This window comes from Grammomys surdaster, unplaced genomic scaffold (assembly GCF_004785775.1).
Source record: "Grammomys surdaster isolate TR1022 unplaced genomic scaffold, NIH_TR_1.0 1149, whole genome shotgun sequence".
NCBI classification, from domain to species: Eukaryota; Metazoa; Chordata; class Mammalia; order Rodentia; family Muridae; genus Grammomys; species Grammomys surdaster.
This window is the reverse complement of record NW_021605568.1, coordinates 987,414-1,001,179: the sequence shown is the minus strand read 5'-3', so window position 1 is coordinate 1,001,179 and position 13,766 is coordinate 987,414. Positions and strand designations below refer to the sequence as shown.

Here is a 13,766-nt window from a genome sequence, read left to right as displayed (position 1 = left end):
GACCCCTCGCAGCTGCCTGTAACTCCAGCTCCAGAGCACCTGACACCTCTAAGTGTTATAGGCACCTGCACTCATGTGCACATACCTGTGCACAGACACACAGCCATAGCTTTTCATATATATATATATGTATATGTATATATATATATATATATGAAGGAAAGGAAGTGGGACAATGAAGGAAAAAGGGGGGATAAGGATGAAGAAAAATAACAATACAGGAAGAAGAGGAAGAAAGTAAAGGGGATAGGAAGACAGGAGGAAGGAGAAGAGAAAACAAAAAGAACTAGGAAATGAAAGAATGAGCTGGATATTTCTAGGCTACACCCTCTCTGTGGGGAAATGGGGAAAATAGTGTTTCCTGAGCATCTACTAAGTGCCAAGACACTAGCTGACATAGGTTTGCTTACTTAATTATGCATTTATGTGGGTTTTGTTTTCATTTTTGCTTGTTTGTTTGTTGTTTGTTGTTTGCTTGCTGCTCACTTTTGAGATAGGTTCTTATGAGGTGATCCAGGACAGCCTAGAACTCACTACACAAGTTGTCCTTGACTGAGAGCAGTATCCTCCACTCTGACTCCAGAGCACTGAGATCAAAAGGCATGTGCCACCAGGTTGTCTGAGGTTTTGGTTTTCACTACGTTGTCCAGGCTTAACTCAAACTCGGCATCCTCTTGTCTCAACCTCTCAAATACTGAGATTAGGGATTTCAGGCGTGGACCACCACACCCAGCCAAAATCTCATTTGATCCTTTTTATAAGAGAACTGAAGCTGAGAGAGGTGATGTCACTTTGAAGTCCACACAGGAAGAAAAAAAAGAAAGGAAGGTTTCTTTCTGAGGGGATGTGGCCTTAGTTTGCACCACAACAGGGACGGTCCCTCTCTCCTCCCACTCCCACCCACCCTGGGGGCCATACTTACTCCTGGCAGTCACTGTTGTAGCTGAATACACATTTCTGAAGGCTGTCCAGGGTCATGAGGCTGACGTGCTCAAACATGTCAAAGGAGGTCACTGAGCCCTCTGTCAGATGCCGCCGCCATTTAGCCTGTAAGGGAGAAACAAGGCAATCAGGTATGAAGAACAACAGCTGGTTAGACAGCAGCCAGGCAGGATCCTCAAGGCCAATACAGTTCACACATAGCAAAGGATGCTCCGCCCCCAGCTCCATTTGTGGCCTCCCCTGCTGAGGCCAACCTCTTCCCACTACTCAGTCTTAGGACTCACGTGCATGATGTTTGTGCACTGGTTGAAAATCTTCATGTAGGGCTTCAGGATGTCAAAATGGAAGGCAGGTGTGAGCAGGCGTCGATGCCGGCTCCATTTGTTCCCTTTGCTGATCAAAAGTCCATCCCCTGAACCCAGAAACACAAGGCTAGAAGTCTATCACCGCTGAAGCCCTCCAAGGAATCGCACACCCTTCCCTTACTCCGGGTGTAAAAGACAATCAGTATGACTCCGGTTTCAGTATGAGATGTGCTTAGAGCCCATTGGGGAATCACAGAGGGGGACGACCTGGGCCCATCTTCCCCAACTGCTGCTGGTGCCTGCTTACGGGATCTCAGTTCATGTATCAGGAACCGAGGGAATCTTCAGTCCCAAGACACACACCAGATAGGGCTTTTGACTTTAACTACTGGGGTAGGAATCTAGGGAGGGGACAATGTAGACACCAGAAGGATAAGGACCTCCTTGAAAAACTCACCTAATGGGAAATCCCAGGGACAGATAAATATTAGAAATATAAAAGCCAGTTTGGGATCAAATTGGGGGATGGGCAGCCATTTGGTTTTTCTCTAGGCTAACACTCAACTCTGTTATGTTGTAAGATAAACTGGCTTACTTTCCGTACTCTGAGTCTCCAGGACTCTTATTATGAAGTGAGGATCATTGTTTCCCACACCTGAAACCCCAGCTTCATCCTCCCCTTCAGCACTTACCTAACCAAGGCTTCAGGAAGCTATAGAAAAACTCATCCTTGGGTGCAGTGGCAGCTGTGGGGAGAGGAGTGGGAATGACGAGTCTAGAAAGCGTTCTGACCCTTGACCTCTGCTTGTGACCTCCTCAGGCCTCTTCTCTGGGCCCCTGCCTCCCATCTGGCCCCACCTTCACACCTTGAGAAATCTTACAACATGCTGGTCTGAACTTGAGTCTCTCCTGCTCAGACCCCTCCCATGGCTCGCCACTGCTTTTGTAGAAAGAACTAGGAGTTGGGCACGGTGTGCATTATGCTTGTACAGTATGGTCCTACATTATGCTAGGAATCCAAGTAGTTGAGAGACGAAGTCAGGAGAATCACTGTAAATTTCAGGACAGCATCAGTTATATACACAGTGAGTTCCAGGCCAGTCTGGGCTGCTGTGTAATAATAGTTTTTCTTGGGGGAGGGGGAAGGGGGCGGGAATTTTGTGCCTGCAAGATAGCTCTGTATGAAAGGGTGCTTTCCTACCTGATGACCTGAGTTTATCACCTGGAACTCAGAAGGAAGAAGGAGAAAACTGATCTCACAAGTTGTCCTCTAGCATCTACATACATGATATGGTACATACTCACGTTATCATACACACACATGCACACACATACACACACACACACCAAATTAATAAATATAAAAGAAACCCAAGCTTTAGAAAAAATATCTATCTTTACGTGTGTTTGTCTGTCTGTCTATGTTTGTATTTTAGACACACACACGCCCTGACACTTGTAAGAGTCAACACCCCTCCATCTGGGTCACAGAGATCAAAGTCATTTGATCAGGCTTCCAGCAGTCTCCTTTACCTGCTGTGGCATCCCATTGTCCTAAATGCTGGCCTTTCTCATATTAAAAAAATAATAATAACCAAGTCAAATAAAGAGAATCCATTCTTAGCCTACCACTGCTCCACTGCTGGCTCTGCCTCATCCAGTCCACGGCATGCCTCTTCCACTCAGCTCTTCAACAATCTCTCAGCAAGCGGTCGCTCACACAGGCAGCCCGGCTGTGCTCCCATAGGAAAGCGGATGCCCTCTGACTCTCCCTGCTGTCACTATCAGCTCTGGCCACCTGAGTCACAGCAGTCCTCCCACAGACACACTCCCTTCCCTTGTCTGTCTGCTTTGCTGGCCCCAAGGGGATCAAATCTGTGGCATTGGTGGCGTCTTCGCCAAGCCACCCACCTGTCACTGTCATTTTCAAAGGGCTTGTTTTCAAAGCCAGCTGTGATCAGCCCCGGTCCAGATTTTGCTCCAAGCAGACAGCTCCACCCTCTGAACCCTTGCCACTCTGCCACACAGAACCAACAACACAGAGCCTCTCTGCTCCTAAACAATGTCAAGTGTTCCTGGTGGTTGGAGACCATACCTGTGTTCCTCAGAGTTTTGATGCTGAGGCAGAAGATTGACGTCAACTTGTGATACAAAGTGAGATTCTTTTACCTTATAAGCACAAGGGACTGGGTTTGGTCCCCAGAACCCATATTTAAACAGTAACGACAAAGCCAGTGACTGTCAGTGGGCAGTGAGGTAACTCATCTGTAAAGGAGCTTATGGCCAAGCCTGAACACCTAAGTTCCCATCTCGGGCCCCACAAGGTGGAGAGAATCAATGCCTGTGGCTTGTTCTCTGACCTCTTCACATGCACTGTGGCACTAGAGGCCTCTGCTCCCCTCTCTAGATCCCAGCATTGAGGAGAGGAAGAGAGAAGCAAATGTCGAGCTCATAGGTCAGCCAGCCTTGACTACTTTCAAGCTCCAGGTCAATGAAAGATCCTATCTCAAAAATAAAGTGGACAGAACCTGAGGAATGACAGCTGAGATTGTCCTCAGGCCTCCACATGCATACATGCATGTATACATACACCCCAAACCAATACACACACTCACGTGCACACACACACACACACACACACACACCTCCAACAGCTGGATACTTCCCAAGTCACAAGTTAGAGAATCAGGAAGGTCCCATTTTCCTTTTCTAACCCACATCCACTAAGTTTTCTGGCTGGATCTGGCTTCCCTAACAGTCAGGGAAACTGATGTGGCAGGTTTGGCTGAGCATGCACTAATGAGGCAGGTCAGGGTGTCCTACAGCAGGGTGTTGGGGTGAGCTCCTGCTCCTGGTGGCTTTAGATAAAACCCTGATGTTCTGCTGCTGCTTACTTTTCTGAAGTGCAAACTTTGCAGTGAAGTCTAGGAAGGAACCCCATGTCAACTGTGAGACTCCATGCTCCCAAGAACCTCAAAGAGGAGGGTGCTATTTGTCACTATGAGGTTCAGAACATCAGTGGATCCCAGATCTTTGTAGATGATGTTGCAAAGACTGCTAACCACAGAAACCCAGAGAAATCAAAGCTGATTCAGTGAGATAGGTTTGGTGGTGTCTACCTGAAAGCCCAGAAGGAAGCAGGAATTTCAGAAGTTCAAGATCACCTTGAGCTACATAGTAAGTTCAAAGCCATCCTGGGACACCTGAGACTCTGCCAAAAAAAATAAAATCTTTCTTTCAGTGAATGAATGAATCAAAAGGTGGATGGAAGACAGAAAAAATAGGAATTGGGAAAATGGCTCTGAAAGTAAGAGCACTTGTCGTGTAAGCATGAGGACTGAGTGTTGGCCCCAGAACCCAGGGGAAAAACTATGGGCAGGGAGATGGTCCTGTGGGCAAAGACACTTGTCACCAAGCCTAAAGACCTGAGTTAGATCCGCAGAACCCCCGTGGTTAAAGGAAAGAATCTGCTCTTGCAAGCTGTTCTCTCACCTCTACGTATGTGGTGTGGCTCACGTCTACCCCAACACACATACAAAATGCATAAATAAATAAAAACTGAAATTATAAAAATCAAATCACACATGGCTGCATGCACCTGTGACCCCAGTGCTGGAGAGTGAAAACAGAATATCTAAGGCTCACAGGCCACCAGCCTAGCTGAAAAAATGTCAAGCCTCAGGTTCAGTAAGGTCGTGCTCCTTGTACTACAAGTGTGCACAGTCACATACACATGTGTGCACACATACACACATGCATACTTGTTTTTATTTTTAAAATAATAAAGCAAAGAAAGGAAGGGAAGGAGAAATGGATATTGGATGGATGAACGGATGGATGGATGGATGGATGGATGGATGGATGGATAGTGGGGCTGGTAGGTGGATAGAGAGGGGTTGAAAAATAGGTGAATGAATAATAAGAAGAGTAGGAATATGGATGGGTGGCAGATGAATGGTGAGTATATGGATGATTGGGTGATTATGTGGGTGGATAGATGGGTGGATGATGTGTAGGCAGATGAATGGGTTGGTAGGTGGGTATAACTGGATGACTGAGTGGGTGAGTAACCTGATGTATAAACAGATTGATGGATGAATGTGCAGATGGATAGGCAGATAGGTGAATGGATGGATATATGCATGGATGCATGGATGGATGGGTGGATAGATGGATGGATGAGCATATGTGTGGTGGACTGTTGCCTAGGTGGCTGGATAGGTGAGTGGATGAACGCCCAGAAGAATGTGTATATGAAAGGGGCAGTTCTGATGCTAAGATCCTGTTCCTCAATTGCTTCTTAATCTGTCAGTAAAGAAAGCCAGGGGCCAATCGATGAGTGGAAGGTACAGGCTGAACTTCCAGGTCCCAGGAGAAAGAGGCAGATGAAAGGAAGGAGAGGAAGAGTTTTCTACCATGCTTTGGAGGGAGAAGAAGAGCCAACAACCATGTAAGATCTCAAAACAAAGTAGTCACATAGGCTGCTCCTGTGGGGGGGCTAGAGGAATTTACCAACTGAAGTTTAGGGCAGGTGGGAGAGACTGAGATAAGAAACTGATAAGGACACGATTTTCCAGGTGGGAGATAGCAGCACTCAGCAGTTGTGCCAGTTGGCAAGTTATAAAGGAACAAACTGTGTGTGTGGTTGTGTGCGTGTGTGTGTGTGTGTGTGTGTGTGTGTGTGTGTGTGTGTGTTTTCTCCAAGAATTCAAGGGAAGCCAGGTGGGGGCTGATATCACAGTCACCTCCCAGTGCAAAGGTGGTAGAGTAAAACTATATGCAACACATGTATGCATGCATGCATGCATGGATAGATGATTGGGAGGGTGGATGGACAGATGAGGGGATAAGTATGTAGACAGATGTATGGCTGTCCAGCCAGATAGATAGATGGGTGGATATATGGAGGGATGGATGGATGGATGGCGACGTCCTTCTTGTACACACCATAGAAAGGTTTGAGTGGAGAGACATCCAAGAATGAAGTATGTACACCCAATGTGATTCAGCCACCAATGCACACTCCCCTGCACTGGCAAACTGTATGCAGAGTCATCCTTCATCCGCACACCCCTTTGGTTGCCTTTCCATGCCCAACCCATGCAAGGTGATGCCAATGACCTAATGATGGCTCAGCTCCACTCCCTGCCTTCAGGAGCTCCTGGGTAGGGTGGGAAAGGGAAGGAGAGGTCCACGCCAGCCAAAACGCAGAGAGTGTGCCAGGTGCTATGAAAGCCACGGGGGAAAGGCTGTTGGAAGGCAGAGAGGCTTCCTAGTGGAAGAGGCCCTGAAAGCCAGATGGCAGGATCGTCACCTCTTCTCTCTTAGTTTTGGAAACCAGGCTAAGGTAGTCAGGATTCTTACTGATACCCAGAGCTGGTACACTGCTGTCTGGCTCATATGCCTGCCATTGTCCCTAGCACCCCAGGATAAAGTGCAAACCCATCTGTACTCTGGTCCAGCTTCTGCTTAACTCTCAGCCTCATTTCCTACTTCACCATGTATATGCCTTCCACTCCATCCAAGCCAGGGTACCTGAATTCCCATAGTACCTTCCAACATCTGTACCTCTGAACTGGCAAGCCTCCCTATCTTCAACTGTATACCTGCCTAACTCCTACACATTCTGCAAAGCCTCACTTTATTGACCGTTTTTCCAGGAAGCTCATTGCTTTCCCATCCTCTGTCCCCTTCCCAGCTGCATCACTGTCCCTCCATGATGGTCATGCTAGAAGGAGAAACTGCCTCTACCAGGCTGGTAACGGCACATTAAAGGAAAGGGCTTCAGAAAAGTTCCTGCTACATGCTGCCCTGCTCAGAGGAGCTCGTATACACAAAACTATCTTAGCACCTTGGCCTGGGGCCAGACTTCAGCTCTGCCAGTACTTGTTATGTCCATGGCTGCCTTGTCTAACTTCAGTGTAAGAGGATGGGGGAGAGATACCCAGGGAATGCCCCAACCTCTCAGAGGAGGGGGGAGGGAGGAAGGGACTCTGGGAGAGGGGCAGGATTTGGGGTGTTAATAATTAATTTTTAAAAAGAAGAAATAAAGGGACAAAAAGCAGGATGGGGTACAGGGTGGGGGTGGACATGAGAGTACAGCCCTGTGTATAAATGATCCCAGCAGCATTGTTCAAAGCAGCTAGCAGTTAAGTGACTGAATGCAGCCAGGGGGCATCCTGGGCCACAGTGGCAGTGGAGAGAGGCCAGGTCCACAATGAGGGGCAGGAGGGCAGGAAGCTGCTGGGGCCCCATACCCAGATCATAAAAAGCACAAGACCGATCTGTACCATGGTGTGGATGAACCTGGGAGACAAGAGGCTGTGAGAAGCCCGACACCAGAGCATCCAGAAGCATCAGGTCCATCTAATAGAAAGCAGGTTATGGAAGCCAGGAGATACAGCAGGGAGGAACCAGAGACAAGATTGCCTCATAGCACAAGCTCTCTGTGGGATGATGAAAAAGCTTTGAAAACAGAAAGAGTAAGTTGTTGCACAACCCTGTGAACACACCCAGTCATCACTGATGGTTCACCTACAAACACTGCACTGTGCACTGAGTCAAGTCTTCCAGGATACAGTAAGAATGCAGCCAGGGGTGGGGGCGTCCTGGGCACCAGTGGCAGTGGCGAGTGGCCGGGCCCACAGTGAGGGGCAGGAGGGCAGGAAGGTGCTGGGGCCCCATACCCAGATCCAGGCCCTCTCAACACTCCATCCTGCTCCTCCCGTGGAGGCAGCCAGGGCTACGGGCTTGAATGGGGAGGAAAGAGAGTGGAGGAGACTAGCTATGTTTGCCAAGTGCCTGAGCACAGCCAAGAGGCTCTCTTTGGAGAATTCAACTAGGAACCTGATGGTGGAGGAAGAAAGAGGAGGAGGAAGAGGAGGAGGAGGAGGAGGAGGAGGAGGAGGAGGAGGAGGAGGAAGAGGAGGAGGAGGAGGAAGAAGAGGAGGAAGAGGATGAGGAAGAGGAAGAGGAGGAAGAGGAGGAGGAGGAGAACAAAAAGGAGCAGAAAGAAGAGGAAGAGAAGGGAGGGAGAGAGAAAGATAAGAGAAAAGACAGTAGAAGAGAAAAAAACAGTAAGGTGGCTCCCTCTGAGGGTAAAAAAGCTTGCTACTGAGCCTGAGGGCCTCAGCTCCACCCTCAGGACTCACAGGGGAAAGGAGAGAACTGACTTCCACAATTTTATGGATACATGAACACATGTACACACTAAAGTGTAATAATAAACATTTTTAAGGCACAAGAGAACAGAGTGGTGGCACACACCTGAACAGATCATTAGTGTGAGCCAGCCTGAGCTATATGCAAAGACCCTGTCTCCAAATACCAAGCTGTGGTTCCAACACCCCAGCGGCGAAGTGAAACACAGAATCACACCAAACAGTCCCCTCTTGGCTATGAAGATGATCAGCTCCATGCAAGGCCATGCTGAGGACCCACTTCAGGTGAATAGACCTGAATAGACTCATCCACCCTGAAGGATTAGGACTGAAAATGGGACACCTAGAAAACAGACCCCTGGGCAATTATGGAAGACTTCCTGGAAGAAGGAGCCCATGGAGCTGAGTGTTGAGGATGAATGAGCACACTTGGGATAAGTGGGGACAGCAGACAGAGGTACTGACTTCTGCCTTGCTGCCAGCAGGCTGCCCACCGGGCCACCGAAATGCTTGGTCATGGTAGGTAGGCATGTCACAGTCTTAGTGAAGGGACTGTCATGGCCTACAACTGAGCAACACTTACTTACCAACCCCTTGGATAAATAAGTTGCTTAGATGTGACTGCAGCAGGTACACAGCCTTGCAACACTCCTGAAACTCTTACCCACCTCCCCACTATTGCCCACGTTCTCACAACCTGCTTGCCTGGCCCACTTTGGTGAACTTCTATCCATTCCTCAAATCCCTACTCAAGAAACACTTCCTCTGGAGCACCCACATATCTGTAACCCTAGGAGAATTCTGGGAGTTGAAAGTTGATTCATCCCTCTGAGATCCAACCTGCCTACCTGAGGCACCCAACACAGGCTTGATGAAATCAGGATGTACAAGCACCAAGAGAGGCAGGCAAGGTCCAACCCACGCCAGGATGATGTGGTGCATGGTGTCCAGCACTTTCTTCTCATTTTGAAGGCCCTTCTCATTGGGAAGATACTGTGACAGATAAAGAGAAACAATGAAGACATGACAACTCACCTTATTCTGTTCTTCCTTCCCTTGCTCCCTTTCTTCCTCCCTCCCATCACTGTCTGTCTCCCCCAGAACACTGAAGACAAAGATTTGGTGTCTTGATGAGCTTCTTTGAGTCGTTCCCTGCTCTAAAATAAGAAAGAACAATAGGGCTGGGGTGTGGCTCAGGGACCAGAATCCCAGAATCCCCCAGTGAGGGTTTGGGGACATGCCTGAGGGGCAGGATATGTGAGACATTGCCTCACATGTGTAAGAACCTGGATTCCAAAGTCAGCATAGGAGAGAGAGAGAGAGAGAAGTCTTGGTCTCTATGAAAAAACACTGAACAGATAGCTATAAGATGTTGTAAACAAGCAGTTTTGGTAGAAATTTACCAGCCTGGATGAGAACAAGTAGTCATAGGTCTTGTGGATAGTCATAGACCTTGGGTAGCCTTGGTGGATAGTACCAACTTAGATAAGGACAAGTGAATCATAGGCGGAGTCATGGTGACCTGTCCCCTGAACCTTCACCCAGCTGACACTCTGTTCTGGAAGATATCTGTACTCTCCCTGAACACCTATGCTCCTGCACCATCCCCTTCCCCACATCCTACCTTTTTGTGTATATAACCCCTGTGTGAAAAAGTAAAGATGGCGGTTTGATCAGCCTATAGACAAGCCGCTATTCTTTGTGTCTACCTGTTCCCCCACACACACTCTCTTTCAGATGATCTCCCCAGACCCCTGTTTAATGCCCTGCTGGATGGGACAGCCTACATGATAAGATTTTGTGTGTGTATATATATATATATATATATATATATATATATGCAAGGAGAGAGTTTGAATCCAAGTGCAGCATCATAGAGTTCAAATAATGAAAATAGCCACATATGATAGTGGACACCTTTAGTGCCTTTAATCCCAGTACCCAGTACTTGGGAAGCAGACACATGCAGACCACTATGAGTTCAAGACCAGCCTGGTGTACATAGCAAGTTCTAGGACAGTCAGGGCTACATAGAAAGATCATGTCTCAGAACAAAACAAACAAAAGAATAAGAGTAGATTCACCCTGAGAGGTAAAGTTAAAAAACCAAACTCTCCACAATTCCCATCCTTGCCCCCACTCTGGGCCCTGGGACCCAAATTTTGTGGGCATCAGTAACTCTCTGCTTCAGTGGTAACTACACAACTATAGAAGAAACTTACCTTTATTTTTTATTCTTCCTATTTTAGTTTTTAATAACTTATTCTTATTTTATGTGCATTGGTATTCTGCCTACATATATGTCTATATGGGAGTCTCAGATCTTGTTGCCACAGGAAGTTATGAACCACCATGTGGGTGCATGGGAATTGAACCTGGGTCCCCTGGAAGAGCATTCAGTACTCTTAACCACTGAGCCATTTCTCTCCAGCCTCTTTCCCCACACCCCATTGTTGTTGTTGTTGTTGTTGTTGTTGTTGTTGTTACCATTCTAGGCATAGATACTTTTCTTTAAAAAGTAACTGGTCGTGCCGGTAACTGCAGTGCAGCTACTGCACCCGTGTGTACATCTTGCCTGGCAGGTCTTTACTGTAACATTCAGCTCCAGCAAGCCCACTGATGTTGCCATTCAGGCCCCAGTGGCTTGCATTCCAGCTTCCAATACTATGAAAACTAGCTAGCAGGAGACACTTAACCCAACTGTATGACCCTGGGCAAATTGCTTGCCTCCTCTGAACTTTGGTCTCCTACTCCATACAGTGACTCCACTTCTAACCCAGCCTGCCCAGCTCTGTCCCTGCACACTCACCATGCTCATGTGGCCCAGCAGCCAGTGGCGGCCCGGAGGCTCTGGGAAGCAGCTCAACCTGCGGCAGGTGACACGGAAGTCACTGAATAATTTGAATGCCTGCATCAGCAGGCGGAAGAGGAAGAAAAGGAGCAATAGCAGCAGAGCCGACACTACATACACTCGAAAGGCCGTCTTCTCCAGCCCCAGTAGATGCAACAGGTAGTCAGTGATGGGCAGCATCCTAAGAGACACACAGGCACCAATCAGCGAGGCAAGAAGGAACCGGAGTCTAGCTTCCCTGCTTCGCACACAGGAGAGACTCATGAGGCGAGGCATCTCCCGGCTGACCTACGACCTTCACTTTGTCAGCATATACATCTTTCTTAAAACAAACAAACAAACCAAAACACAAAAACCAAACCCACTGTGGCCTGGCAATGGTGGCACACACCTTTGTTCCCAGCACTAGGGAGACAGAGGCAGGCAGATCACTGAGTTTGAGACTAGCCTGGTCTACAGAGTGAGTTCCAGGACAGCCAGGGCTACACAGAGAAACCCTGTCTCAATAAATAAATAAATAAATAAATAAATAAATAAATAGTCTCATGTTTAATTATGTGTTTATGTGGGGTAAAGGGTTATGCTTGTGAGTGTGGTGCCTTTAGAGGCTCAAAGGCCGTTTTGAGCCACCTGAAGTGGGTGTTGGGGCTCAAACGCAAGTCCTCTAGAAGAGAAACAATGCTTGTAACTGCTGAGCCAGCTCCCCAGTCCTACTTTTTCACCCTGGTTTTCTTTTCTAGTTATTTATTTGTTTATTCATTTGTGTGTTTATATATGTAATTTGCTTGTTTGTTTGTTTGTTTGTTTTGCAGTACTAGAGATGCTATACCCAGCAAGTGCTCTAACGTCTCTCTCTCCATGAACCCAGCCCCAGGATACTCTCTGCTGGGGCTCTCGCTCTCTCTCTCTCTCTCTCTCTCTCTCTCTCTCGTGTGTTTGTGTGTGTGTGTGTGTGTGTGTCTGTGTCTGTGTCTGTGTGTCTGTGTCTGTGTCTGTGTGTGTTAAATTAATCCCAGCAGAATTAACTCCAGTAGCCCAAAGCTAGATAATTCCAGATTGGCTTTCTCCTTTCCATTTCTTATATTTTTTTCTTTTTTCTTTTTTTTTCTCCTTACATTTTTTCAGTTTAAAGTAAAGATTCACATAATACATAACATTATTTTTTTAATTTTTGGAAACTTAAATGTTTAATAGTATGTATGTATGTGCGTGTGAGTATGTGCACTCATGTGCAGGTGCCTTCAGGAACCAAAAGAGTGGATCCCTCTGGGGCTGCAATTATAGGCAGTTGTGAATCACCTAACATGGGTGCTGGGAACAGAATTCCCCTCCTCTGTAAGACCAGTGCACACACTGAACCATCTTCCTACCCTCTAAATTGCCATTGTTATGTAAGCAATTCACATAATAGAATATTATTTGGCCACAAAAAAGAATAGTCTATTATTTTTGGCCAAACAGGTGCAGAAAAACATCATGTTGCATAAAATACGTCACTCAATCTTCTTTCATTGATTCATTGATTGATAAGCAGTGACTTGCTATATAACCCAGGTTAGCTTTAACTCCTGGTGTGAAGTGATACTCAGCTTCACCCTTCAAGTAGTTGGGACTGCAGGTTTGTGTAACTATGCAGGTCAAGGAAAATAAGTGAAATGCAGAAAAAATAAATTTCAGGCCAAGCATGGCAGCACATGTTGACATCCCTACTACTCAGGAAGCTGAGGCAGGGGGATTACAAGTAAGACTAACCTGGGTGGTATAGTTAAATGTTTTCAGATGAGAAAGGCAGGCAAGAAGGGAACATCAATTCTCTCTCATATGTGAATACATTTTTTAAAGTTTGTCGAGGTATAATGGTGATTATTAAGAGTCTCAGAAGAAAACTGGGCCTGATAGCACACGCCAACAATCTCCACTATTCCAAAGACTGAGGTAGGAGGATTAAAAAATCCAAGGTCTGAAGGGCCAGAGAGAGGATGCAGTGGTTAAGAACACTTCCTGCTTTTCCAGAGGACTCAAGTTTTGTTCCCAGCACATCACCTCAGGCAGCTCACACCACCTGTAACTGCAGCTCCAAAGGGTCCAACACCCTCTTCTGGCTTCCTGAAACACACACACACGCACATAAAAGTGAAAGAAAATAAATTGCATCCAAGATTTGTTCAGATCACACAGTAAGTTCTGGGCCAGACCAAAAGCCTAACGAGATTGTCTCAAATACACACACACACACACACACACACATTTCTGGAAGCCAACTGTGGTGGTGTATGCCTGAAATCTCTGCACCCGAGAGACTCAGGCTGAGGCCAGCCTGGATTACAGGGTATGTACCAAGCCAGAACTGCCTCAGAATAGATCCCATCACAAGAATAAATGATTAATAAAAATTATGAAATTAAGAAGGAAGCGCATTTCCACTGACTTTTAGCACTTTGACAATGTTGTGCAGCCACTGCCTCTGTCTATAACACTTTTATCAGAACAATACCCAGTGTCCATTAG

At 46.9% G+C, this 13,766-nt stretch overlaps 1 protein-coding gene across 1 annotated transcript in view; it reads right to left on the bottom strand.

Annotated features, from left to right (window-relative positions):
* Positions 1-13,766, bottom strand: part of LOC114634933 (cytochrome P450 4F22) — a 39,825-nt gene that overhangs the window by 12,400 nt on the left and 13,659 nt on the right. Inside the window, exons 3-7 of the mRNA XM_028783553.1 lie at positions 11,217-11,439; positions 9,256-9,400; positions 1,940-1,993; positions 1,227-1,354; positions 923-1,047 (exon numbers count right to left, since the gene is read on the bottom strand). Of these exons, the coding sequence (XP_028639386.1) occupies positions 923-1,047; positions 1,227-1,354; positions 1,940-1,993; positions 9,256-9,400; positions 11,217-11,438 (674 nt within the window). The 5' untranslated portion in view covers position 11,439. The remainder of the gene's footprint in view (positions 1-922; positions 1,048-1,226; positions 1,355-1,939; positions 1,994-9,255; positions 9,401-11,216; positions 11,440-13,766) is intronic.